Source organism: Triticum aestivum, chromosome 2A, assembly GCF_018294505.1.
Source record: "Triticum aestivum cultivar Chinese Spring chromosome 2A, IWGSC CS RefSeq v2.1, whole genome shotgun sequence".
Lineage (NCBI taxonomy): Eukaryota > Viridiplantae > Streptophyta > Magnoliopsida > Poales > Poaceae > Triticum > Triticum aestivum.
In genome coordinates, this window is record NC_057797.1 from 595017519 (window position 1) to 595043126 (window position 25608).

Genomic DNA, 25608 nt, shown 5'->3' on the forward strand with positions numbered 1-25608 from the left:
TGTCGAAGCCATGAAAAGGAGGGGCCGGAGGTGTGGCTCGCTCACACTTGGCGTTCCTATGAGCCTGGAGTAAACCATTGCAGGGTGTTACTGATCCTTTTACTGCTGAACTTCTCGCCCTTCGTGAAGGAATGATCTTTGCTCAACTTCGTGGCTTCTCACATGTGATCTTGGAGATTGACTGCTTGGAGTTAGTCAATCTATGAAAATCACACAATAATTCATGGTGAATTGGGGCGTTTGTCTTGAAGGAATTAGAGAAGATCGGTGCTAGTTTTGCTTCTCTCACGGTTACTTATGTTGGTAGGGATTCAAATGTTCCAGCCCATCAGTATGCTCGCTTTGCTTGTTCACCTGATGGCACTGAGAGCTGGCTTGATGCAAGCCTAGATTTCCTTTTATCTAGCCTACGGGCAGACTGTAACCTTACGATCCTTCACTAATAAAGCTTCCAATTCCATTGCAAAAAAGAAGATGCATTCATATTTAGGCAAATCCAAGTCCTTTAATTTTGGAACGGTGGTAATATTATTATGGTCCTTGTTTTTAAATGATACTAGTGGACCATCAGTGCGTACTGTTTCGATTCAGATATGCACGCGCCCTTCTGACAGGGCGCAAAGTTGACTCCAGCGTCAAGCATCTTATAAGCTGTCCTTGGAGGGAGCTCAAGCTGCGACGACTCGTAAATGATGCCACCGCTGCAGATCAAAATCCACATGAACGCTACGTGATCGCCCGGATACCTGGCGCCCAGCCAATCGATCGATCGATCGAGGAGACAGCGGGATCCTTCCATTCCATCGGCCTGCAGATGCCGCACAAGTCCACGTGAACGCACGCCGTTGCGCCTGCAGCCACACGTACTACGTCGTACCACCAACTGATAATAAGCGCCGGCCGGCGATCGAGGCCATTTTTCACCGCCCGTGGCCGCATCCGACGGATCGAATCAGTGGCCAGGTGGAGAGGAGGGCGGTGCCCTTCTCGTGGCCTCGTGCAGCGCGCGACGACCCCGGCGCGTTCCGCGGCGCCCAGCCGATCGATCGGCCCGTTATTATTCCTCCTCGTCGCGCCCCCTATAAGTGGACCGCAAGTGCAACGGTGACTTCCCAGATAAGCTCTCTCCCCGACACGTAGAAGCTCGAGAGAACTACTCCAAAGCGCGAGGAAGGAAGATTGCGAGGTACATTAGCCGATCTAGGAGGTGAAGAGCGGGAGAAGATGGCGATCAAGGGCGCGCTGCTGTTCTTGGTCGTCTGCGCGGCTGCTCGAGCTGCTTCTGCCGGCGATGGTGAGAGCCACACGCACAAAAGTTACTTACATGTTCCATGCATGCTACTAGTAGCTTGGTTCATAATTTAGTGGAGTGGAATGGACTGCCGGATTCATACTGGGAGTCTAATTTGCTAACTTGTCATTGTTGTCGTCTTCTCGATGTTCTTAGTGAGTACTAATGATCATGCCAGCCTGCTAGCTAGGTTGTCAATGAAACTAGTGTCGGTTAACTCACTGTAAGAAAGTTTAGTGTTAATTGTCGCGCGATTGCACAGGAGTAGTGTCACTATAATTTGTTACGTAGAAACGTGTAATCGCTCAGCTTAGATTTAGAGGGGCTACTAAGATTAGCGAACTTTTTAAGCATCAGCTACGCTAGAAGACAGAGCGTGGCTTCTCCCAAAATGCTGGCGTTGACTGTTTATGTTATACTAGTAGTTTTCTTAGGGCATCTCCAGCCGTTGGCCCTCGAGGAGGGGTAAAAAATAGCCTCCTGGGAATGCACCGGCGCTAAATCGCGCACTGGGGGCGATGCCCCCCAGTCGCGGCCCTCCATGGGTTTTTAAAGTGTTTAAATTCGGCGCAAACACAACGCAAACATGTTCGAGTTCGTTCAAATTTAAACATATTTTATAAAAAAAGGAAAAACTACCGCGGGCTACCCCCGTCGTCTTCCTCGCCGGCCGCCTCGCCGCCCGCCCACGCGGTTCTACATGCCCAGGAGGCTGTAGAACCGCGTGTAGTCATCGCCGTCGTCATCGTCGTCGTCGTCGTCGTCGCCCCCGCCGACGCCTCTGCCGTCCCTGCTGCATCCCTCCCCCGGTTGGCGCGGCGGGTTGGACGGTCCGGGGGCGTCGTCGTCGTCGTCGTCGCTGTCGAGGACCACGACGCCGTGCTCGTCCTCGCGCCCACGCTTGCGGGCGGTGATCTCCTCCAGGGCCCAGCGCTGCCGGACCATCTCGTCGCGGAGATAGTCGTCCCGCGCCCACCGCAGGGCGTCCTCGTCGGAGAAGCCACGCCGGGCTATCTCCTCGTACTCCACGGGGAGGCCGGGCTCCGGCTTGGGCTCGACGAGGACGAAGCGGTCGGTGGGGGAGGCGTTGTCGCCGATGCGGACGCCGGAGCTGCGGGTGCGCGCGCTGACAGACGTGCCCTGGGGCTCCGGCTTGACGGGGCGGAGGTGGAGGCAGGGGGAGCCGCCGGACGAGGAGGAGGACCCCCCGGTCTCCATGCGCCTCGGGGTCCAGGAGCTTCCCCGGCGGCGTGGGAAGGACGGGGGAGCGGGGTACTCGAGGCGCGGCATGTTGCCGCCGTCGATGTACTCGAGGACGGCCTCCAACGTGCGCCCGGGCACGCCCCACCACCGACGCCGGCCGACAGCGTTGAGCCTGCCGGAGGGCTCGACGCCGTTGGTGGCCTCGAGCTGCTCGGCGTGACGGCGACGGAAATAAGGCTCCCAGAGCGGGATGTCGGGAACGTACAGTGGCCCCTCCCTCGCCGCACGCGGCAGGGACGAGCGGATGCGTGCGATCTCCGCACGCCGCGCCGCGCCGGTGGGTATCGGGGGCACCGGCACGCCGCCGGCGCTGATCCTCCACGCCCCGGGCACCCGCATGTCCGGCGGGACCGGGTACTCGGCCTCGAAAAGGAGGCGAGCCTCGTTCTCGTGAAGATGGCGGCGGTCGAAGCCGTTCGCCGCCGCGCCGTCGCCTGGGAAGCGCTCGGCCATGGGTGTGATGAACTGAAGACGGCGAGAGAGAGGAGAGGGAGGAACGACGACGGCGAGAGAGTGCGAGTCACCGAGTGTGCTGGGGCGCGTCTTATATAGGCCGAGGCGCCGCCCGTGCGCGAGCCGCCGTGAGTACGCGTGGCGGGCGAGGGAGGGCGAGGAACGCGCGTCATCCGGTCTTCACTGCGCCACCCGTGAGACATCAATGGCGCAGGCTGACCGGCGCGGCAGCGCGGCAGCTTTGGCATTGATTCGCCGCGGGAAACGAGGCGATGAGGACGACGAAGGGGCGAGAAGAGGGTAGAGTCGCTGACGCGGCGAGCCCGCGGCTGTTCCGCGCCAAAACAGTTCGCCCCGGCGCCCCCGGGCACCCCCCAGCGCGCCGGGTTCAGCCTGAATCCGCCGGCGCTGTTTTCGGCTCAAGCCGGCGAAAATCGAGCTCCTGGACGCGACTGGGCCGATTTTTCGACGCCGGCGCAGAAAAAAACGACTGGGAGGCCTTCCTGGGACGCGGATGGAGATGCCCTTACATGCAGCACAAGCTTCTGTCTCTAACACTGTCATGTTACGCTACAGGCCCACTCCCGAACGGCAACTTCGAGGACTCGCCGGACAGGTTCCAAATGGACGGCTCGAGGGTGACGGGGGCGAACGCCATCCCACAGTGGAAGATCACCGGGCACGTTGAGTACATCGAGTCCGGGCAGACGCAGGGCGACATGATCCTGACGGTGCCGGAGGGCTCGCACGCCGTGCGGCTGGGCGAGGACGGCTCCATCCACCAGCAGCTCAGCGTGGCGCCGGGCACGCAGTACTCCGTCACCTTCAGCGCGGCGCGCACGTGCGCCCAGTACGAGAAGCTGACCGTGTCGGTCGTCCCCGGCGACGCGTCCGACGAGATCTCCATCCAGACGGTGTACACCAGCAGCGGCTGGGACTCCTACTGCTGGGCTTTCCAGGCCACGAACGACGTCATGACGCTCACCATCCACAACCCCGTCCACGAGGACGACCCCGCCTGCGGCCCCATGATCGACTCCGTCGCCATCAAGACGCTCTACCCTCCTCAGGCCACCGGCGGTAAGACACAATCTCATGCATGAACTTTCGAGATGTCAGATCAGCCATTTACCTGACTCTCTCTGTGCGATTTTGTCCAGATAACTTGCTGAGGAACGGGGACTTCGAGCAGGGGCCGTACATCGCGCCGGGGTCACCATTCGGGGTGCTGGTGCCCAACAGGGACGAGACCCACATCTCGCCGATCTCGGGGTGGATGATCATGTCCTACTCCAAGGTCATCAAGTACGTGGACTCGCCGCACTACGCGGTGCCGCACGGCTCCTACGCCGTGGAGCTGGTGTCCGGCGGGGAGGCCGCGCTGGTGCAGGAGGTGGAGACCGTGCCGGGGAGCGCGTGCAGGCTGGAGTTCTCGGTCGGGAACGCCGGCAACCGGTGCGAGTCGAGCGACGAACAGCCCATGCGCGTGCTGGTCTCCACGGCGGGCGGGAGCAAGACCGTGGTGCACCGCTCCGACGGCTACGGCGGGGGCACCACGCGCGCCTCGCTCGAGTTCACGGCGATCCATAGCCGGACCAAGGTGGTGTTCTCCGGCTCCAGCTACCACACCAAGTCCGACAGCAGCGGCACCCGCTGCGGGCCCGTCGTCGACGACGCCTCGCTCGTCTGCGTTCCGCCGACGCCTGCCCGCCGGTTGCTTCGCTGATGCGTTCGTTCGTTCCCGAGGCTGACACGGCTGTTACATTGCGTCTGGAACACAGTGTATCATCCGTGGCCGTGCTGGCTTGGCAATTGTACCACTACACATTTTATTCGTTACTTATTTTTTTAGGAACGGGTTTCCCTTTATCGAAAAAGTTTTAGGAACGGGTTTACTTATGCGGAGGGATGCAAGATGACAGTAGCTGAAAATGGTTTTTGGGTCAGTCGATTGAAAGCCGTCAGATGCAAAATGAAGGCCAGATGATTTTTTTTCCAACCTCCTGCCAAACCTCTTGTTCATCTTCTTCCCTAATCCGCCCGACGTACCCCCGGCCAAACCGCCTGCCGACGCCCGCGGCGGCAGCGCTCCCGCACCAGCTTCGCCATCACGCCCTCCCCTCAACTGCCCCGTATTGTCATGCTGCCGCCGTCCCCAACCATTCCTCTAATCCCGGTCATGATCAAAATTTTCCGGCAAACCTGCACCCACCCACCCCCCTAAGATGGATCGTCGGCGAGCTTGCGACCCTAAAATATACAGATCGCCGGCGAGCCTGCCACCCTAATAGATCACCGGCGAGCCTTTCTAAGAGATAAGGTATTATGTTGTGAAAGATAAAATGCAGGATCAAACTATAAGTCTCGAGCATATAAGGACAAAGAATATGCTTGCGGATCTGCTAACGAAAGGCTTACCACCCAATGTGTTCAAGAAACACTTAGCCGGCATGGGTTTAAGGGAAAGTCTTATGATTTCTGGATAGGCCCAAAAGGAACAGAATTTGCTTCTGAACATAACATATGTTGTAGCTGTATGATTCTAACGGCAATTAAGCTGTGACGATGAAACATGCTCTATGTACCAATATGTGATGAATCAAATAAACTAGAAAGTATAAAGTTAAAAGTAAAGTTGAGATCAAGGGGGAGAATGTTAGGTTGATCTCTATCCCGTTTGAACCCAACGGGTCGAACGGGCCCTTGACTCGCGCCCTGATCGGGGGCGCCCAACCAAACCATGGTTGGTGGGCCCCTGTGACCCATGCTATATAAACAGAGGTGAGGGCCGGGGCACGACTTACGAGGTTAATCGCTGCCACAACCCCCATCGACAATCCCTTCTGATTTAGGGTTAGCGCGGCGCTCACGGGAAGCTCCGCCACCGCCGCCATCCACTCCCTGTCCACATCGTCACCTTGCCTACTTCATCATGGCCGGCGCTGGATCGAGCTCGTCAACTCAAGCAGAAGGTAGGTCTACCGGAGAATTCCTAACCCTAACCGATCCAGTGATCTATCATGACCGACCTAAATTTTATTTTCAGGCGACTTACATTTAGCTATTGTGCTAGTTTAATCATGGAATGGTGTAATAGAAAAAACGTTCTTCTACCCATGCCTTCGTCCGTAGCTGCATATGACATTTTTCGTGCGTGTGAAAAGAATAGAATGCAAAGTGGTGCAAGATTCGGCGGTCACTAACCAAAAGAAAATAAAATAAGCTGAATAAAACGGAATAGGATCGGAGCATCAATTGCATGTCACTCGGGACACGCGTACGGTGCCGGCGCACGCCTCAGATGAACCATGCTTTCCCGCCCAGTTTACAGGATTTCTGTGTTACGCGACCCAAAATGATGGGGTCGACAGGCCGTATCGGCGAATCCAATACGCGTCCACGCTTTTCAAAAAAGCTCGCCACTATAAATAAACGAATTCTTCCAGCCCACCGCATCCCACCGATGATACTACTATTCTGACCCCGGCACGCACCCATAGCCAGCAAAGCAGGCCCACCGACCCGGCCCGGTCGCCGGCGCGGCAATGGAATCGGCGGGGAACGACCGGAGGGGCGCCGCGCTGGGGGGCCTGGCGGTGCTCCCCGACGAGCTGCTCTGCGCCGTCGTCGACCTCCTCCAGCCCACCGACATCGGCCGCCTCGCATGCGTCAGCAGGTCGCCGCGTCTCCCTCTCTCTCTCTCTCTCTCTCTCTCTCTCTCTCTCTCTGTTCTGTTCATTTCTCCTCTGTTTTGCAGTTAGCTCCATGTATTAGTTAAGAATGTGGGTGCTGAGGTTTGATTTTTGATTTTAATGGTGGTCACTCAACTCGAGTGGAAATTGAAGCTACTACCAGAGACAGAGTATTGTCTCTGGGCCGAAGTAGATGTTAGCAAGTTGTTTTGTTTCTCAAATGCTTCCTTTTCTTATCAAATAACAATCCACCACATGTTTATGCTAAATGCTTATTGGTATTAGTAATCGTTTATACTAGACTGGTAGTAGCAGTTAAAACATAACTACTCCCTCCGTTCCTAAATATTTGTCTTTCTAGAGATTTCAAGAAGTGACTACGGGGCTGTTTGGATTGCAGCCCGAGGCTGCCTTACCAAACTTTTGGCGTTGACCATAAGTAACGGTGTCCGTTTGGTTCGTAGCGAAAGTTTCCTGCCCACGCCAATTTTTGGGTCATTCGTTCAACTTTAATGCCTGCACGCTGGCGAGACGGAGGCGGCGAAATCCTTTGCCAATAATTTGGCGAGCCCGATTTTGGCGGGGCTGACCTAGGTGTGAACCAAACAGGCCCTACATACGGAGCAAAATGAGTGAATCTACACTCTAAAATATGTCTATATACATCCGTATGTGGTAGTCCATTTGAAATTTCTAAAAAGACAAATATTTAGGAACGGAGAGAGTATACGGCTAGATAGACAGAAATCATGAAGCACACATTTCTTTCATGTTTCTGTGTGCAGGACACTAAACAGTCACCTATTTTAGACTGGACGAGCACAGAATCGTACTCCTGCGGTCCTGTAAAAGCGGACGTTTTAGACAAAGGTAGAGCCAATTTTTCGGAAATTTTGGCTGCCAATATCTTCATGAATATTTATATTAGATACCTGAACATCACTGAATTGATCTTGAGAAGTATTTCCATGATGTATGATTCTTTTGGATTTTATGGATGTACTTTAAAGACACTAAAGGTCAAAACTGTATTTTAAAGACCGTGTCCGTGTCCAAAACAACAGGTTTTAGGGGACCAGAGGGTAGTTCCTGATGTTTGACATTGTCATTATCTAGAGATCATGAGCTAAGACATCATGTCTGTGTTTCTACCTTAAAACGGTGGTAGGATGACGCAGTATCTGAAATCATTTTGCACTTTGCAGTGTCATGTACATACTTTGCAACGAGGAACCTCTCTGGATGAGTAAATATCTTTCCGTTGGTGGTCATTTTGAGTACAAAGGTTCTTGGAAGAAAACAACGTTGTCTAGGTATATCACCATTCTATCTGTCGTGTAACCTTCTGTATTTTGAAAACAATCCTAAGTTGACCAATGATTACCACTGAAAAGGTTGGATTGCTTCATTTTCAGGCTTAATCTTTGCTCCGAAAATAGTGAGCTTGAGCAGAAGGCTCGTCATTTTGATGGTATGGTACATCTACTTTATGTTTGTTGTGTTTGCCTTTTTTATTTCCCTATTCATACTTATTTTCATGCAGGATTCAACTCATTGTACTTATACAGGAGATGGTATAGATGTTTTACTACTTTGAGTAGTTATTCCTTTGACAATGGCCATGTGGAAAGAAAGGATGATCTTTCTTTGGATCATTTCCGTTCTCAGTATGATGGAAAAGGCCCAGTAAGAATTGAGTTAGCTTTTGCTTTTAATTCAGATTTATAACATGTGGATTTTCTACATTATTGTTTTGCAATGATTTTTATCTGAAATATATTGGTGGTATTGCACAACTAGGTTTTGCTTGGTAAGCTGGCTGAATCCTGGCCAGCGAGAACGAAATGGTCGATGCAGCAACTGGTACATGATTATGGTGAAGTTACATTTAGGATATCACAAAGAAGCCCTAAGAAGATAATAATGAAACTGAAAGACTACGTTTCTTACATGGAACTCCAGCATGATGAAGACCCTCTTTACATATTTGATGATAAGGTAATCATCACTTCATTTCATTTACTACTGAAGTTATGAAAATAAAGAAGAAACTTAGTTCAGAAAATTGTTACAGTTTGGAGAGTCAGCACCAGCACTATTGGAAGATTACAGAGTCCCTCATTTATTTCAAGAAGATCTTTTTGATGTCTTGGATTATGAACAAAGACCAGCTTTCAGATGGTTCATCATTGGACCAGAAAGATCAGGTGCCTCTTGGCATGTTGATCCAGGATTAACCAGTGCGTGGAATACTCTTCTTTGTGGCCGAAAAAGGTTGGACCGTTTGTTTTATATACGTGTGCGTAGGTGTTACTCGATAGTGCACTCAAGCTGTGGTACTCACCACGTAGTTGTATATTTGAAATCTAGTAGCAGTTAAACAAATGTGCATGGATCTTGTGCAACATTTCTGGCCTATTGGATCCTTACGGTCATTGCAGTGCTTCTATTTTGGTGCAGCTTGTGGGTGACTGGGTGCTGTTCTGTGTGTTGCTTATTTTAAAGTCAGATGTGAAAAAACAGTCGTGCAGAAATAATCAGCCAACTGGGCGAGTTGAATTAACGATTGACAAATTTAGTCAGGATGCCCATAGTTATGTCTTGGGAGTGAGAGAGAATCATGTCATATATGTTGAACAGAGACGGAAGATAACCAAGGGCAATAGAGAGATGTGATTCAACTTGGGTGCATGCTTTGTATTTTGAATTGGAACTTTAGAACCATAGACCTATACTGTGAACTGTGCGAGGATATGCTATACAACCTTAACTTGTACTCCTCTTGACTTGTTAAAGCTGACTGTCCTATGTTGTACAATGCTGAAAATTTGGAAGGAGCAAGAATTTGTGTTTCCACTAATGATTTCCACCTTATTTCATAGATGGGCACTGTACCCTCCAGGAAGAGTGCCTGGTGGTGTCACAGTACATGTAAGTGCTGAAGATGGTGATGTTGACATTGAGACTCCAACATCTTTGCAGGTAATGAACTTATTACTGTTTTTGCTTTTCTCCAAACTTTACCCCATATCGTTTCACATTATTTTGATCCTTTGCAGTGGTGGCTTGATATCTATCCTCATCTTGCCGAACATGAGAAGCCACTGGAATGCACACAATTGCCAGGAGAGACTATATTTGTTCCTAGTGGATGGTGGCATTGTGTTTTAAACCTTGAGACGACAGTTGCAGTTACACAGAATTTTGTCAATCAATCAAATTTTGAGCATGTATGTCTAGACATGGCACCTGGTCACTGTCACAAAGGAGTTTGTCGTGCTGGCTTACTTGCTGTTCCGGGAAAATCTGTTAGAGATATAGAAAATCATCCACCTGGAACAATTACATCGAACCACAATGACATGACCTGTACAGAAGAAAGACTGAAAGGTTCAGGGTCTGTAAGAGATTCAAACAGTGAAAGTCAGTGTTCTTCATTTGAGTTCTCAGACGTCGACAAAAGTTTGGAGAACCAAGTTTTCTCATATGATATAGGTTTCTTATCTCAATTCCTTGAGAAAGAAAAAGATCACTATACTTCTGTCTGGAGTCCTACTAATCCAATTGGCCAGAGAGAAGCAAGAGAATGGCTGCGTAGGCTATGGGTTCTTAAACCTGAACTGAGAGGACTAATATGGAAGGTGAGCTTTGTTCCATCATTTACATAAAATTTTACTATGTCAATCTTTTTTATGAAATTACCATGTGGTTTATGTATCTATTTCTTGATAATGGTCTGTTCCTTCTGCCAATATATATGTTTATTTGTGTAGGGTGCATGCCTAGCAATAAATGTGGACAAATGGTATGCATGCTTAGAGGAAATAAGGGCATGCCATAGTTTACCGGCACCGTCAGAGGATGAGAAGCTTCCTGTTGGGACAGGTAGCAACCCAGTAAGTATACACTTACTTTTACTAGCTGTCTCAGATTTAGAACTGTCGATAAACAATTCTGGCATGTTAGTATCATGTAATTCGTGTTGGTTCGAAATACTTACTCCATAAATATCACTCACAGAAACTGATTCATACAGAATATCTTGGTTTACTTGTTACTGTATACATAATTGCTCACTGCTATGCGCCAATCCCCAAGACATTAAACATATCTGAGATTCTAAGATGTATTCTGTGATGCCAGTTAGTGTCAAATTGCAGTTCATATACACTCATCGCTGCATGGTATGTGAATATAACATGCACCACAATTTTCAGGTCTTCATTGTCTCTGACAATGTGATTAAAATCAATGCTGAAGGAGGCTTGGGTTATTCTGCCCATGGTTTAGGCACAGAGGTATTGTTGCATTGGTTCTGCAACTTAATAAAATTGAGTGCAACACTCACGATTTTGATCCCTTTCTTGATGCAGCTTGAGTTCTATGATCTTCTGCGAAAAGTTGGCTCGCCTTTGGTCAACCACATCCCTGAGATCATTGCAAGTGGCTTTCTTGTGTACGAAGATGGCGTCTACAGAACAGTCCCATGGAATGGAAAAGGAATGCCAGATGTTTTGGCTAAATACTATCCTCTGGAGCTTTCTTATGCAAACAGCTGTTTTCCTCTTGGGTTATGGAGCAAACAACAGTTTGGAATGGATGGTTCAGCTGAATCTTCAAACAGACCTATTTGGCCTTACATGGTTACCAGAAAATGCAAAGGGGATATCTTTGCTCACGTGTAAGTTTTATTCATTTCTCAGGTGAAAATGAGAATAATTACTTGATTAATTATGTAAATACGTGCTTACTCTACTCTTCATTTTTCTTAGCCGTGATACATTGTCCAAGGCTGACCTATTGAATCTTGCATCATCCTTGGGAGTTCAAATGCGAAATATCCATTTATTACCCCTTCCACATGAGGAATCATTACCCGAACCAGAGGACAATAATGTGAAAGACAGTGATCCACCTGAATGGAAACAAGTAATTTCTACTCTAAACAGAAGAAAGAATAATATAAAGAAGCACCTAGCTAACTGGTAAGTGATTTTTTTTCTAAAGCAGGTTTGTTCGGCACAGATTTTTGAAGTTTTACTAAAACAGGACATTGTTGCTCAGTTTATTTTATCCAGAAACATTGTGAGTTTGCAAGTCAATTTTGTGTCTGCAATCATGTGACGTGACTAAGAAGAATATTGTCTTATAGAGTTGCAACTTAAAATCCTCTACGAAAGTGTACTTAGGTTCCAAAAACATTGCAGAGGCAGGCATTCAATAAATAACCATTACATTCTTTAATATTCTAACATTTCAACATAATCAAAATATAAATTGCAATGACTATACATTGATTTGGTATTGACCTGTTCTATATTATATTGATACAAAATTCCATACACTGCCTGATACCTCAACATTGCTTGCATATTTGTGAAGGGGTGGTACCGTACCAACAGTTTTAATTGAGAAGGCTGAAGAATATCTCCCTCCTGATATGAGTTCTCTAATCAAGTTTGTTAAGGTAATTTTTCAATCTCATCTACTTTGTATGCATCTTGGTCGAGCATTGTGTTTAATGGTATGATTGAACAATTAGGATGGCGACGGTGACTCGGTGTACACATTCCCTTCTTGGATACATTCAGATATTATGGACGATAACATTCTTACTCAGAGGGCTCCCGAAATGGGTTCCCTCACTGATACCAAAAGCACTGGTGACGGAGATCTGGAGAAACTGAATGAAATCCATATTATTGACTTCAGTGATCTGTCCATTGGTAAGCAGCCGGTTTACTTTGTTTCCTGGAAATCTGACATTGTTCAAGTTATTGTCATGTGAACATTTAACAAAATACCAATTTTGTATGTATCACTGACATCTGAATCGGAGATGGGATAACTATCTTTAAAAATGCTTAAGTTGAGCTGCTCAAATCTACCGGTTTGCAGTCTTAGAAGCTACTCCCTCCGTTCCGAATTACTTGTCTTGGATTTGTCTAGATACGGATGTATCTAGACTCATTTTAGTGCTAGATACCTTCGTATCTAGACAAATGTAAGACAAGTAATTCAGAACGGAGGGAGTATGTAAGATTGTTAGAAAGAGTTTATATCTATTTATTTGATTGCGATCAAATATTGTTTATCGTAACAGGGGATCCTCTGTGCGACCTAATTCCGCTGCAGTTGGATGTTTTCCGTGGTGATATTGATCTTCTGAGGGAGTACCTTGGAAGCTATCAGCTTCCTTTCCTCAGAGGGAAATCAAACGACGACATCTACAAGTCGGTGCAAAATTCGAAATTCAGCACCGCATCATATCGCGCGATGTAAGTACATACATAAACAAACAATGATAAGCAATGCGAGCTGTGATCGATCCTTGTTGGGTTGTGAGTGTCCAAGGGAGAAACATGTGTGTTGGTTCTGATGTGCGCTGCTTGCTTACAGGTGCTACTGCATACTGCACGACGACAACGTCTTGGCAGCTATATTTGGCCTGTGGAAGGAGCTGAGGAATGCAACGTCGTGGGAGGAGGTCGAGCACTTGGTCTGGGATGACCTCAACCGATACCAGCAATCGTCGCCTACACTCTCTAGCTAGCTCATTTGTCACGACTACCAATACATACGCTCAAAAGAAATAGTCCCTTTCACCCTTTGGCATATTGCCCAGCTTCGTTTATAAGAGCAAAATAATAATAAGGGGCAAAACATTTTTGTTTACTCTGGTGTGTAGCAGCTTTGCTGTTTTCTTTTCTTTTGCAAAGATGCACGTCCGGCCATTACGCCTTAGTGGGCCCCCTATCGACGTGGCTGTGGTCAAAGCGTGTAGGCCGGTCAGCGCGGGTCAGGGGTCAATAGGACTTCTGATGAACAAGTTACAAGGGATTTCGGGAGGGGATGTGCATTTTCATAGAATTAGAACTCATTTGATATTTCAGCGAATGCATTTAATCTTGTTTGATCAAGATAGCATGTAATCTTGTACTACTTTTTTTTTCTTTTCTTTCTATGGCCTCCTTTGGTTCATAGGAGAGGAATATCGTAGGAATAGGACAATCATAGGAAGTGAGGCTTCCTTTGGTTTGGAGGAATTTCATAAGAATTCTAGAGGATAGGATTCTCATAGGATTTTTTTCCTTAAGAGCCCTTTAGTTCATAAGAATGGATTCCTATTCCTATATAGGATTGGTTCCTATCCTCCACATTTCATAGGAAAATAAAAATGAGCCTAGACTCAATGAAAAAATTTCTTTGGTGTGAATCAAATGACATCTTGTTTTCTATTCCTACTCATAGGATTTGAGATACATATAGGCCTCTTTTGGTTCATAGTGTAGGAAAATCATAGGAAATGATATGACATCTATCTCAAATCCTATGAGTAGGAATAGGAAAGGAGATGCTCTTTGATTCACATCATAATTTTTTTTCCATTGAGGCCTCTTTGATTCGTGGGATTGTAAAAACATGGGAATATGAAAAATATAGGGCCTCCTTTGGTTTGTAGGATTTTTGTAGGAATTCTATAGGATAGGATTTGCATAGGAAAAATTCCTTTGAAGCCCTTTGGTTTGTAGGAATGGATTCCTATTTCTATGTAGGATAGGAATCAATCCTTCACATTTTGGAGGAAAAAAACATTAGCCTAGACTCAATGAAAAAAAAAATCCTATCCTATGCGCCAAATGACATCTCTTTCTCTATAGGAATTGACATGCATGTCATCTCACTTCCTATGATTTTCCTATTCATATAAAATTCCTATCCTATGAACCAAAGAAGGTATAGGATTGGAATGTCATGCTCATCTCAATCCTATATGATTTTCGGTTGTTTGATTGCATCACAGGAAAAACAAAAGATTCTTTCAAAGAGGTTTGAGTGGATGCTAGAAATCTTATGGGAAGTAGTACAAAAAATTCCTTAGGAAAAATTCCTATAGGATTCAAACCTATGAATCAAACAACCAACATATGAAAAATTCCTAAGGATTTTAATCCTCCAAAATTCCTATGCAAATCCTTTGAATCAAAAGAGCCCTATTTTCCTATGAAATGTGGAGGATAGGAAGAATTCCTCCACAGGAATAGGATTCCATTCCTACAAACCAAAGGGCTCTAAGGCCTCCTTTGGTTTAGAGGAATTTCATAGAAATTCTAGAGGATAGGATTCTTATAGGATTTTTTCCTTTAGACCCCTTTGGTTCATAGGAATGGATTCCTATTCCTACATAGGATTAGTTCCTATCCTCCAGATTTCATAGGAAAATAAAAAAGAGCCTAGACTCAATGGAAAAATTCCTTTGGTGTCAACCAAATGACATCTTGTTTCCTATTCCTACTCATAGGATTTGACATACATGTCATCCCATTTCCTACAAGATTCCTATTCTTATGATAATCCTATCCTATGAACCAAAAGAGGCCTAAAGGAATTTTTCCGGGCCTCATTCAGTTTGGAGGATTTTTATAGGAAAAACATGGGAACAAGGATTCCAGAGGAAAATTTCCTATATATGCATTCGGTTTGTAGGAAATGCGTAAAGGAATTTCGTAGGAATACTATTCATTTCCTATGCTTTTGGAGGAAACTGCACATCCACTCAAAGCTCATTTTATGCGTAGGAACGAGGCAAGTCAATTTCTTAGGGTGGCAAGTGTCATCCTGTCAAATTCCTATACTACTTCAAATTCCTACGTTTAGATTTCCTCCAAACTGAATGAGCCCCTATATAAATCATATCCTATGAAATTCCTACAAGATTCCTCTAAACCAAAGAAGACCGTAATCTCATTTCCTACAAATTTCCTATTCCTACGATAATCCTATCCTATGAACCAAAAGAGGCCTGAGATGACATGTATCTCAATTCCTATAAAGAAAGAGACGACATTTGATGCATATGCTAGGAATTTTTCCATTGAGTCTAGGCCATTTTGTTTCATTTGAAATGTGAGGGATGGATTCATATCCTATAGGAATAAGAATCCATTCCTACAAATCAAAGGACTCCAAAAGAATTTTTCCTACGAAATTCCTATCCTATAGATTTCCTATGAAATTCCTCTAAACCAAAGAAGACCATTGTAGCCAACCAATGGGGCTACCTCTGCGATGTTGAGACCTAGTGTATTGGGAGCGTTCATCGATCTGTCTTTGTTGCCATGGGCCCATTTTGAAAAAATTGCCTCCATTTTGAAAAAGAAAATCTTTCTAGGGTCCGATGAGTCTGATATCCAGATCAAAATGTGGATTAGAAACCACCCCATTTTCAAAACTCCTATATTTGAATGTTGCTTTCATGGGTGAAAGAAGACATTACTCAAAAAGCGGCCGGTGGCTAGCACCCCAATCTGAAGCGTGTCTTGTTTAGGGCTATTTATTAATTGTTTCTTTTTCTTTGTAGATAACCACTGTACGTATTTCAATTTTTCCTTAATTTTTATGAAATCGGCCTCTCTTTGACTTAAAGAAAGAAGGAAGCCGGCCTTCTCTGAGCCTGATCTCGTCCGACCCTGTAAACGAAGACATTACTCAAGAAGCAGTTGGCGGCTTGGCGGCTATCATCACCACAATGTAAACTGTGCTTGTTTAGGGTTATTTGTTTCCTTTTCTCAAAAAAAAAAATAGTAGCCACCAGCCAGTTGAGGCTGATCCCCGGCCGACCCTGTCCGACACGCGGCACGGAGGAGCGTTGACAAAGGAACGGAATGGCCATGTGAGCAGAGTCCACGCAGGTGTGCCCTCCCCAGTCGCCATGGTTCCCAGTTGAGATCCTGCCCACAGAACGAGCTGCATCGGTCGCCCCGTTTCGCCTCTGGCAAGATGCCCGCGGCAGCGCCACACCACTGACAGCCTCCTCGATCTTGCGCGTGGGCGAGCCAGCGTGCACCGGCCGGCCGACCAAGCGAATAAACGGAACCTTCCGCTCCGACGTCCATATGCGGCAGTGATCGCGGCAACCAGAACATCATCACAGACGCCGCTCAAGTCCACGTGGTCGCACGTAGGGGGAATGCCGCCGCAGCTGCAGATTTCACCACGCGCGTCGCCGACGGACCAGCGAGGCGAAGCCCCCTCCGCTCGTGCTCCGCCGCATTTCGCGGCGCCAGCCCAACTGACCGGAAGCCTCAACGGTCGGCCTATAAGTGGAGCCAGATGGCACCTTCCCGGTTAAGCAACTCCGTGATCGAGAGCACCTGCCCCGTAGCCGAGAAGAGAGCTGTACGCCGGTTAGGCTCGCAGCTGGAGAGATGGTGCTCAACGGCGTTCTGTTCTTGCTCGTCTGCGCGGCTGCTCGAGCTGCCGCTTCCGGCGGAGACGGTGAGAGCCATTGTTACTCCTTGATCTTCTTACGGATCTCGCTAGCTACTACATTGTCGTCTAACCTGACATACGTGCTGTCATGCAAGCTGCAGGCCCGCTGCTGAACGGCAACTTCGAGCAGGCGCCGAACAGGTCCCAGATGAACGGCTCGAGGGTGACGGGGAAGTACGCGATCCCGCACTGGAAGGCCACCGGGTTCGTGGAGTACATCGAGTGCGGGGCGAAGCAGGACCACATGGTCCTCGTGGTGCCGGAGGGCAGGCACGCCGTGCGGCTGGGCACCGACTCCTCCATCGAGCACCAGCTCAGCGTGACGCGGGGCAAGTACTACTCCGTCACCTTCAGCGCGGCGCGCACCTGCGCCCAGTCCGAGAGGCTGAGCGTGTCCATCGTCCCCGGCGACGCCTCCAGCGGCGAGCTCCCCGTCCAGACGGTGTACACGAGCAGCGGCTGGGACTCGTACGCCTGGGCCTTCAAGGCCCGGCAGGGCGTGGTGTCGCTCGTCATCCACCACGGCGACGACCAGGTGGACGACCCCGCCTGCGGCCCCATCGTCGACGCCGTCGCCATTAGAACGCTCAACCCTCCCCACGCCACCCACCGTAAGACACACACGATCTCGTCGTTAACCGCGCCCACGAAATCTCATCACGTTACGGAGTTCTTACTCTACTCTGCACCTGTGCTGCAGAGAACATGCTGATCAACGGGGACTTCGAGGAGGGGCCGTACATGACGCCGGGGTCGCCGTGGGGGGTGCTGGTGCCGCCCATGGACGAGGACGCCACGTCGCCGCTGCCGGGGTGGGCGATCATGTCCTACTCCAAGGTGGTCAAGTACATCGACGCGGCGCACTTCCGGGTGCCGCACGGCTCCCGCGCCGTGGAGCTGGTGGCCGGCGTGGAGGTGGCGCTGGTGCAGGAGGTGGCCACCGTGCCCGGCAGGTCCTACAGGCTGCAGTTCTCGGTGGGCGACGCGGGAAACAGGTGCGCGGCGTCGCCCATGAGCGTGCAGGTGGCCACGGCGTACGGGGGCAAGCGCGTCTCGTACGAGTCCCGCGGCACCGGCGGGTTCGTGCGCGACAAGCTCGACTTCAAGGCCGAGGGGAACAGCACCCGGGTGGTGTTCTACAGCACCGGCTACCACACCACGTCCGACAGCAGCGGCACGCTCTGCGGGCCCGTCGTTGACGACGTCTCGCTCGTCAGCGTTTCGCACCCGCATGCTCGCCGGTTGCTCCGCTGATGCGTCCCGTAGTGGAAAATGACTGCTGAGAATGATAGTAGTTGCGTGACAACAGGCTTAACATTGTGCTTTGTTGATGCTTCCTTCGAACAAATCAAATTGATCATAATTCACTGCAACAGTATCACTGTAATCAGCTGGAATGTTACGTTTTCACACTTCTCCTTTTCAAATCGCTTCTCTGTGTATGAAATGCTGAATATGTGCCCCTGTTCAGTACATGTGTTCTACTGTAAATTCAGTTGGGCATGCCGTTGTTGTAACTCCAAATGTTTCACCGTTGCCGCTACACTGTGACAGCAATGCACAATTCAAATCTCCCCGAGGGGCAAGAGGTTTAACCGAGCAGTGATTTAGTAGAGGGATTGTGGGGGTGAAGGAATTAGTGGGGATTAGGTGAGGGGTGGGGATCACCCAACCCCTGGGTGGATTGAATTAACAGGTGTTGTTTAACAGGTAGCAGGAAATTCCACTATCCAGTGACGAGAGATTCTTGGAGCAGTAGCTTCAGGTCCTCAAGCCTGTAAAGAATTAACAGGTGTGGTTTTTTTTTTTTACCAGATGAAACAAACTAAAATGTACTATAAGACATTACATACCTCACATTACTGAGATCAGGATAGGTTGCAATTGCATCCTTGAAATCCTACAGAAAATTCAGAAGATCAGCATGTGGACTGTTAGACTGAACAATATTTTGTAGCTAAGCTCTATCTTACTTGGTTAGAAGTTGAAGGTGTGTATGTTATTATACATGACATCCCTGCTCCTTTTGCTGCCTGTCAAAAGAAAGTCATCTCTCGAGTTCAAAAGTACTAGTACCTCTGTACCAAAATATAAGACATTTTTGCAGTTCAAATTGAACTACAAAAAAGTCTTATATTTTAGTACGGAGGGAGTATAAGTTTAGTTGATAAATAAAAACTTGGAAGACCTACCTGTAGTCCAATGACACTGTCTTCTACCACAAGGCAGTTCTTGCTTTCCAATCCTAATTTCTGCATCGAACAATTAAGTCTTTAACACAACGAATTTAAAAAATAAATAATTCTCAAGTAAAGTTTGACATGATCTGCTCCAATTGTGCTCACTACCTTTGCTGCTGTAATATATATCGATGGATCGGGTTTTTTCATTTTAACATCATCGCCTGCAACATGAAACGATCAAGAATTTTGAATGCCGTGGAATCACTTATCATAGCTTTCAGAATATAACCACCTACCAAACAACAAATAATTGCAAGTGCATTTAAATAGGATCTGGCCTTAGCCGGGTGAAAAACGTAAGCTAAAACACATCTCAACTTGTTACTAGACTTCATATTATTCATTTCACTGATTTCTTCTTTTTCTTGATCTTGTCACTAGCCATTGTAATATTTTATCAGTCTTGCTAGATCTCAGTCGACCGAGACTTGGTTATGCCTCAATCGATGCTATATTCCTGAGATCTTGAATTGAGATCCATGCAAAAAAAAAAATTCTTTCTTTCTTACATGTTATGCCACTTGACTGAGACTTGGTTAAGTCTCAGTCGACTGACACCTAGCCACACCCATATTTTACTTTTACTAATGCACAATTATAAAACAAGAAAACAACTAGGATGACTGGTACGAAAACTTTGTAAGGACAATCCTGCACGCTGATTTACATTTTGGTGATTGTTGCCAGTTAACCCCAAAACAGCCATGGTAAACATGATCAGAAAGAAGCAAAAACAACCAGAACTATACCAGCGAGGAAGCAGTCCAGACCATTGAATCTTTCCTATAAAACCATACAATGGTAAAGAAATGGAATCTCAACCGAGGAAATAAAATTCATGTCAGAAATATAAGAAACACAACCTTAAGTCAAATGCAACTTACAAGTCCAAGAAGATTTTCAAGACACAACACCACTGAACTTTTAGTTGCCGCAGAGCAAACTGCAAGCTTGATGCCCTACACCAATATACCAAAGTCACCCCATTTCTTTCAAAATAGCCCCATACTATTGTAATTCAATAGGAACATTAAATAAGAATTCACCTAGTGTACATTACAAAAAGGATTAAATGAAATATACTATGTTGGAAATCAGTTTACAGTATGAGGAAAACACTAGCACAAAGCAAAATAGATCTTGCAATAAGTATTACCGCACCCTTAACTTCGTCCATCAGCCGCAAAACACCAGGTCTAGGCTCCACCTAGCATACAGAGCTGAAAATCAGTATGAGATGATGAGTAAGAATTTCTCAATGTATACATTTCACTTACAGTTCCAGATTTGATTATTGCTTTGTACCTCTCTGTTTTCCAGTCCTGCAAAAGAGTACTTCTGTAAAATTCATGGATTCTTAGACATGGTTCGAAGCATTTGTACCTCTTGAAAAAGGATAATAAGGAGCTAATGCATTTGATTTAGAACCAAGGACATAAAGAATCTGACCTGAATAACGTCAACTAACTTCTCCTTGTCTTCGTCGCTTGAAGGTGCTGTCTCCAATATCTTTGAAGAAGGCCACCCATTTTCTCCAAAGTACCTGTAACAGATTCAAACCAATTCAGAACCAATATCCACACGCTAATCATCAACTACTTAAACAGCATGTGGACCCTAGCATGCCCTGCCCTGCAAAATCAGTTATTCCCATTCAGACTACTTGCCCCATTTTTTTTTCGAATGGTAACTACTTGCCACATTAAACTTTGCACACCATTCTAATGACCAACTGCATCCTGCGTACAATGCAGATAAGCAAGAATTCAGATTGTGAAATCGAAATGCCAGCAACACTCAATCACAGCGCAATTACTGAGGCAAAATACCAAGCAAGCAATCACAGGGCACACGAAGGAATTGCGCAAAAGGCAGACTGCCACACGCGAAAGGCGAAAGGAAGCCTCGAGCTTGCGGGCGTGACGTACCATCGCATCTTGGGCTTCCCGCCGCCGATGCGGTTCTGGAGGTCGTCATAGAAGGCCTCGTCCCAGAACAGCGGCGCGTCGGCGTCGGCCGCGGGCGGGCAGCGGACCCCGAAGTGCGCGAAGGCGTCGTTGTAGGCCTGCCGGTGGAGGTGCTCCGACTCCAGTATGACGCCGTCGCAGTCGAAGATCAGGGCGTCGAGCGACCGCGGCGGGGAAGCCGAGGCGGAGACGACGAGCGAGGACGTGCGGGGGAGGCGGAGGCGGACCGCGGGGAGACTGGAAGGTGGGCCGCGGTGGCTGAAGAAGCTGCGGCGAGCCGTGGCGGCGAGCCGTGGCGGCGACGGCGGCCGGGGCGAAGGAGGTGGGGGCGAGAAGGGAAGTGGACGCCATGCCCATGGAAGGCATCGGAGATGCGAACGGAGATCAGGAGATGCGAACGGAGATCAGGAGATGGTAACGGAATAGGCGCGAATGGTTCGAGAATGGCTGCTTATCTACCCGCCACTTTTTCGCCGTGGTGGCTTTCTTATCGCGTATGAGAGGAGGGAAATAATTCCCAAACGGTTCCCTTCAGTTGGGCCTGTAGAAAGGTGCGGTCCTCGAAGTGGTCTGAGTTCAAGCAGCAAGCAGAAACGCAGAATCTCCGTTCATATCACAGGTCACAGGTGTATCTTAGATTTGGCAGAGATTCAGTTCAACCTTGTAAATTTGGCTTAACTTTAGGTTTTGGAGAAGTCCATATTTCAACCTTGAATTGTCACTAAGTCTAAGAAACAAGCACCAAACTTCAAAACCTTCTATTTTACAAACTCACAAAACCAAACATATATCAATTTCCTCTCCTCAAGCCAATTTCGTGGGCACCAGGCTGTTTTTATCGGTTTTGGAGAGTTGACCGCCTACAGCTAGTCAGCAACCAACTTGGTAGCCACGTCACCTTGGCATATACACCTAGCCCCCCTTCCTCCCGCGCTCATTTTCCCACCATCCTCCCCGAACCCTCACCTAGTCCCTTCCATCCCGACGCCTAACCAACCCCTCTCCCCCCCTGTGCGACACCAGCGACCAGGAACGGGTGGCACCTTCACACGGTCTTCATGCGTGCTGGCCTCTGCTCCCCCGCCCCACGCCTGCCCAACCTGTTGTCGTGACGTCACCTAGGTGTTGCAACAAGCGCCAGAGTTCGGACCCAATGTTAGGCACCCTCGAAGAGGAAGCAGTGTTGCAACTGTAACAACTATGCGCGGTGTCAGGGTTGAATTTCTTCCACCACAGAGCACCCCCAAAGGTCCCTGACCTTGAGCCCTCTCCAATTAGCTGATGAAGCCCGCCCGAAGAGCTCCAGTGAAGCCGTGTGGCCATCACTTTTCCGGCTTCCTCAGCGTCATCGTGAAGTATATCTACATCGACTAACGGAGGACTGCATTCCGAGTCTTCAAGTTCGAGTTTGTGCTGTTAGCGGCCAACAGTCAACGAGTTGGATGGTCGGATGATGTTCCTGAGACGAGGCTGCTCCTGGATGTAATATTTATGATGGTGGAAGTGTTTGCTATTCCGGTACCAAGGACTCATGCGTATATATTTTTTGAATAGTTTGAACTGTTTATCACATGTGTCACGTGATGAGACTCGTGCATGTATATATAATAGATGGGATTACAAGGGTCGGTTCGGGTTGTGTACCAGTACTTGATCCCTACGACGGCTATACAAGAGATAGGATCAAATATGTACAACTTCGTGACCAGATTATAACAACTGTCTTAACAAACGTTGTGGTACACACATGAAATGCATATGTATTTCAACATGCCCTTTCAACCACAACTTGTCTAAGTTAAGATTGTGCCGAAAAGCTTCTTGTTGTCGTAGTGTCAGGGGCTTAGTACGAAGGAAATATGCCCTAGAGGCAATAATAAAGTTGTTACTTATATTTCCTTATATCATGATAAATGTTTATTATTCATGCTAGAATTGTATTAACCGGAAACTTAGTACATGTGTAAATACATAGACAAACAGAATGTCACTAGTATGCCTCTACTTGACTAGCTCGTTGAATCAATGATGGTTATGTTTCCTGACCATAGACATGAGTTGTCATTTGATTAACGTGATTGACTTGACCCATCCATTAGCTTAGCACGATGATCGTTTAGTTTGTTGCTATTGCTTTCTCCATAACTTATACACGTTCCTATGACTGTGAGATCATGCAACTCCCGAATACCGGAGGAACACTTTGTGTGCTACCAAACATCACAATGTAACTGGGTGATTATAAAGGTGCTCTATAGGTGTCTCCAATGGTGTTTGTTGAGTTGGCATAGATCGAGATTAGGATTTGTCACTCCGATTGTCGGAGAGGTATATCTGGGCCCTCTCGGTAATACACATCAATATAAGCCTTGCAAGCAATGTGACTAATGAGTTAGTTGCGGGATGATGCATTATGGAACGAGTAAAGAGACTTGCCGGTAACGAGATTGAACTAGGTATTGAGATACCGACGATCGAATCTCGGGCAAGTAACATACCGATGACAAAGGGAACAACGTATATCATTATGCGGTTTGATCGATAAAGATCTTCGTAGAATATGTGGGAGCCAATATGAACATCCAGGTTCCGCTATTGGTTATTGGCCGGAGACATGTCTCGGTCATGTCTACATAGTTCTCTAACCTGTAGGGTCCGCACGCTTAACGTTCGGCGACGATCGGTATTATGAGTTTTTGTGTTTTAATGTACCGAAGGTAGTTCGGAGTCCCGGATATGATCACGGACATGACGAGGAGTCTTGAAATGGTCGAGACATAAAGATCGATATATTGGATGACTATGTTTGGACACCGGAATGGTTCCGAGTAAGTTCGGGCATTAACCGGAGTGTCGGGGGTTACCGGAACCCCCCTGGGAGTATATGGGCCCTAATGGGCTTTAGGGGAGAGAGGGAGGGGCTGCCTAGGGCAGGCTGCGCACCCCCAAAGGCCTAGTCCGAATTGGACTAGGGGGAGGGGCGGAGTGTTGGGGAACGTAGTAATTTCAAAAAAATTCCTACGCACACGCAAGATCATGGTGATGCATAGCAACGAGAGGGGAGAGTGTTGTCTACGTACCCTCGTAGACCGAAAGCGGAAGCGTTATAACAACGTGGTTTATGTAGTCGTACGTCTTCACGATCCGACCGATCAAGTACCGAACGCACGACACCTCCGAGTTCTGCACACGTTCAACTCGATGACGTCCCTCGAACTCCGATCCAGCCGAGTGTTGAGGGAGAGTTTCGTCAGCACAACGGCATGGTGACGATGATGATGTTCTACCGACGTAGGGCTTCGCCTAAGCACCGCTACGATATGATCGAGATGGATTATGGTGGAGGGGGGCACCGCACACGGCTAAGAGATCAAGAGATCAATTGTTGTGTCTATGGCGTGCCCCCTGCCCCCGTATATAAAGGAGCAAGGGGGGAGGCGGCCGGCCTAGGAGGAGGGCACGCCAAGGGGGGAGTCCTACTCCCACCGGGAGTAGGACTCCTCCTTTCCTTGTTGGAGTAGGAGAGAAGGAAAGAGGGGGAGAGGAACAAGGAAAAGGGGGCTGCACCCCTTGTCCAATTCGGACCAGAGGGGGGGCGCGCTCCTCCTTCCTTTTGGTCTCTCTCCTCTATTCCCGTATGGCCCAATAAGGCCCATATACTCCCCGGCGAATTCCCGTAACTCTCCGGTACTCCGAAAAATACCCAAATCACTCGGAACCTTTCCGATGTCCGAATATAGTCATCCAATATATCGATCTTTACATCTCAACCATTTCGAGACTCCTCGTCATGTCCCCGATCTCATCCGGGACACCGAACTCCTTCGGTACATCAAAACTCATAAACTCATAATATAACTGTCATCGAAACCTTAAGCGTGCGGACCCTACGGGTTCGAGAACAATGTAGACATGACCGAGACACGTCTCCGGTCAATAACCAATAGTGGAACCTGGATGCTCATATTGGCTCCCACATATTCTACGAAGATCTTTATCAGTCAAACCGCATAACAACATACGTTGTTCCCTTTGTCATCGGTATGTTACTTGCCCGAGATTCAATCGTCGGTATCTCAATACCTAGTTCAATCTCGTTACCGGCAAGTCTCTTTACTCGTTCCGTAATACATCATCTCGCAACTAACTCATTAGTTGCAATGCTTGCAAGGCTTTAGGTGATGTGCATTACCGAGAGGGCCCAGAGATACCTCTCCAACAATCGGAGTGACAAATCCTAATCTTGAAATACGCCGACCCAACAAGTACCTTCGGAGACACCTGTAGAGCACCTTTATAATCACCCAATTACGTTGTGACGTTTGGTAGCACACAAAGTGTTCCTCTGGTAAACGGGAGTTGCATAATCTCATAGTCATAGGAACATGTATAAGTCATGAAGAAAGCAATATCAACAAACTAAACGA

General features: G+C 47.8%; 3 protein-coding genes and 1 pseudogene across 3 annotated transcripts; 3 read left to right on the top strand and 1 right to left on the bottom strand.

Annotated features, from left to right (window-relative positions):
- Window positions 1-1102: 1102 nt before the first annotated feature.
- LOC123185655 (uncharacterized) lies at window positions 1103-5006 on the top strand. Its single transcript, XM_044597503.1, has 3 exons — window positions 1103-1294; window positions 3584-4087; window positions 4168-5006. The coding sequence occupies exons 1-3, from the start codon at window positions 1225-1227 to the stop codon at window positions 4731-4733; spliced, it is 1140 nt and encodes a 379-aa protein (XP_044453438.1). The 5' UTR covers window positions 1103-1224; the 3' UTR covers window positions 4734-5006.
- A 1441-nt stretch (window positions 5007-6447) lies between these two features.
- On the top strand, window positions 6448-13619 carry LOC123189635 (F-box protein At1g78280). Its single transcript, XM_044602097.1, has 16 exons — window positions 6448-6683; window positions 7905-8012; window positions 8115-8170; window positions 8243-8385; window positions 8500-8697; window positions 8774-8973; window positions 9582-9681; window positions 9759-10340; window positions 10473-10595; window positions 10917-10997; window positions 11073-11380; window positions 11472-11684; window positions 12082-12166; window positions 12242-12425; window positions 12803-12977; window positions 13099-13619. The coding sequence occupies exons 1-16, from the start codon at window positions 6553-6555 to the stop codon at window positions 13250-13252; spliced, it is 2841 nt and encodes a 946-aa protein (XP_044458032.1). The 5' UTR covers window positions 6448-6552; the 3' UTR covers window positions 13253-13619.
- Window positions 13620-16623: 3004 nt separating this feature from the next.
- LOC123189637 (uncharacterized) lies at window positions 16624-18573 on the top strand. Its single transcript, XM_044602098.1, has 3 exons — window positions 16624-16977; window positions 17073-17582; window positions 17672-18573. The coding sequence occupies exons 1-3, from the start codon at window positions 16908-16910 to the stop codon at window positions 18223-18225; spliced, it is 1134 nt and encodes a 377-aa protein (XP_044458033.1). The 5' UTR covers window positions 16624-16907; the 3' UTR covers window positions 18226-18573.
- Window positions 18409-21682, bottom strand: LOC123189638 (haloacid dehalogenase-like hydrolase domain-containing protein At4g39970; annotated as a pseudogene).
- Window positions 21683-25608: the final 3926 nt, after the last annotated feature.

Bases quoted from the DNA above. Each gene is read 5' to 3' on its own strand.
- LOC123185655 (XM_044597503.1), top strand. From the start codon at position 1,225: ATGGCGATCAAGGGCGCGCTGCTGTTCTTGGTCGTCTGCGCGGCTGCT. The intron at 1,295-3,583 runs GTGAGAGCCACA...GTTACGCTACAG, and splicing joins AGCTGCTTCTGCCGGCGATG to GCCCACTCCCGAACGGCAAC. The intron at 4,088-4,167 runs GTAAGACACAAT...GATTTTGTCCAG, and splicing joins CCCTCCTCAGGCCACCGGCG to ATAACTTGCTGAGGAACGGG.
- LOC123189635 (XM_044602097.1), top strand. From the start codon at position 6,553: ATGGAATCGGCGGGGAACGACCGGAGGGGCGCCGCGCTGGGGGGCCTG. The intron at 8,386-8,499 runs GTAAGAATTGAG...TTGCACAACTAG, and splicing joins AGTATGATGGAAAAGGCCCA to GTTTTGCTTGGTAAGCTGGC. The intron at 12,426-12,802 runs GTAAGCAGCCGG...TTATCGTAACAG, and splicing joins CTTCAGTGATCTGTCCATTG to GGGATCCTCTGTGCGACCTA.
- LOC123189637 (XM_044602098.1), top strand. From the start codon at position 16,908: ATGGTGCTCAACGGCGTTCTGTTCTTGCTCGTCTGCGCGGCTGCTCGA. The intron at 16,978-17,072 runs GTGAGAGCCATT...TGCAAGCTGCAG, and splicing joins TGCCGCTTCCGGCGGAGACG to GCCCGCTGCTGAACGGCAAC. The intron at 17,583-17,671 runs GTAAGACACACA...CCTGTGCTGCAG, and splicing joins CCCTCCCCACGCCACCCACC to AGAACATGCTGATCAACGGG.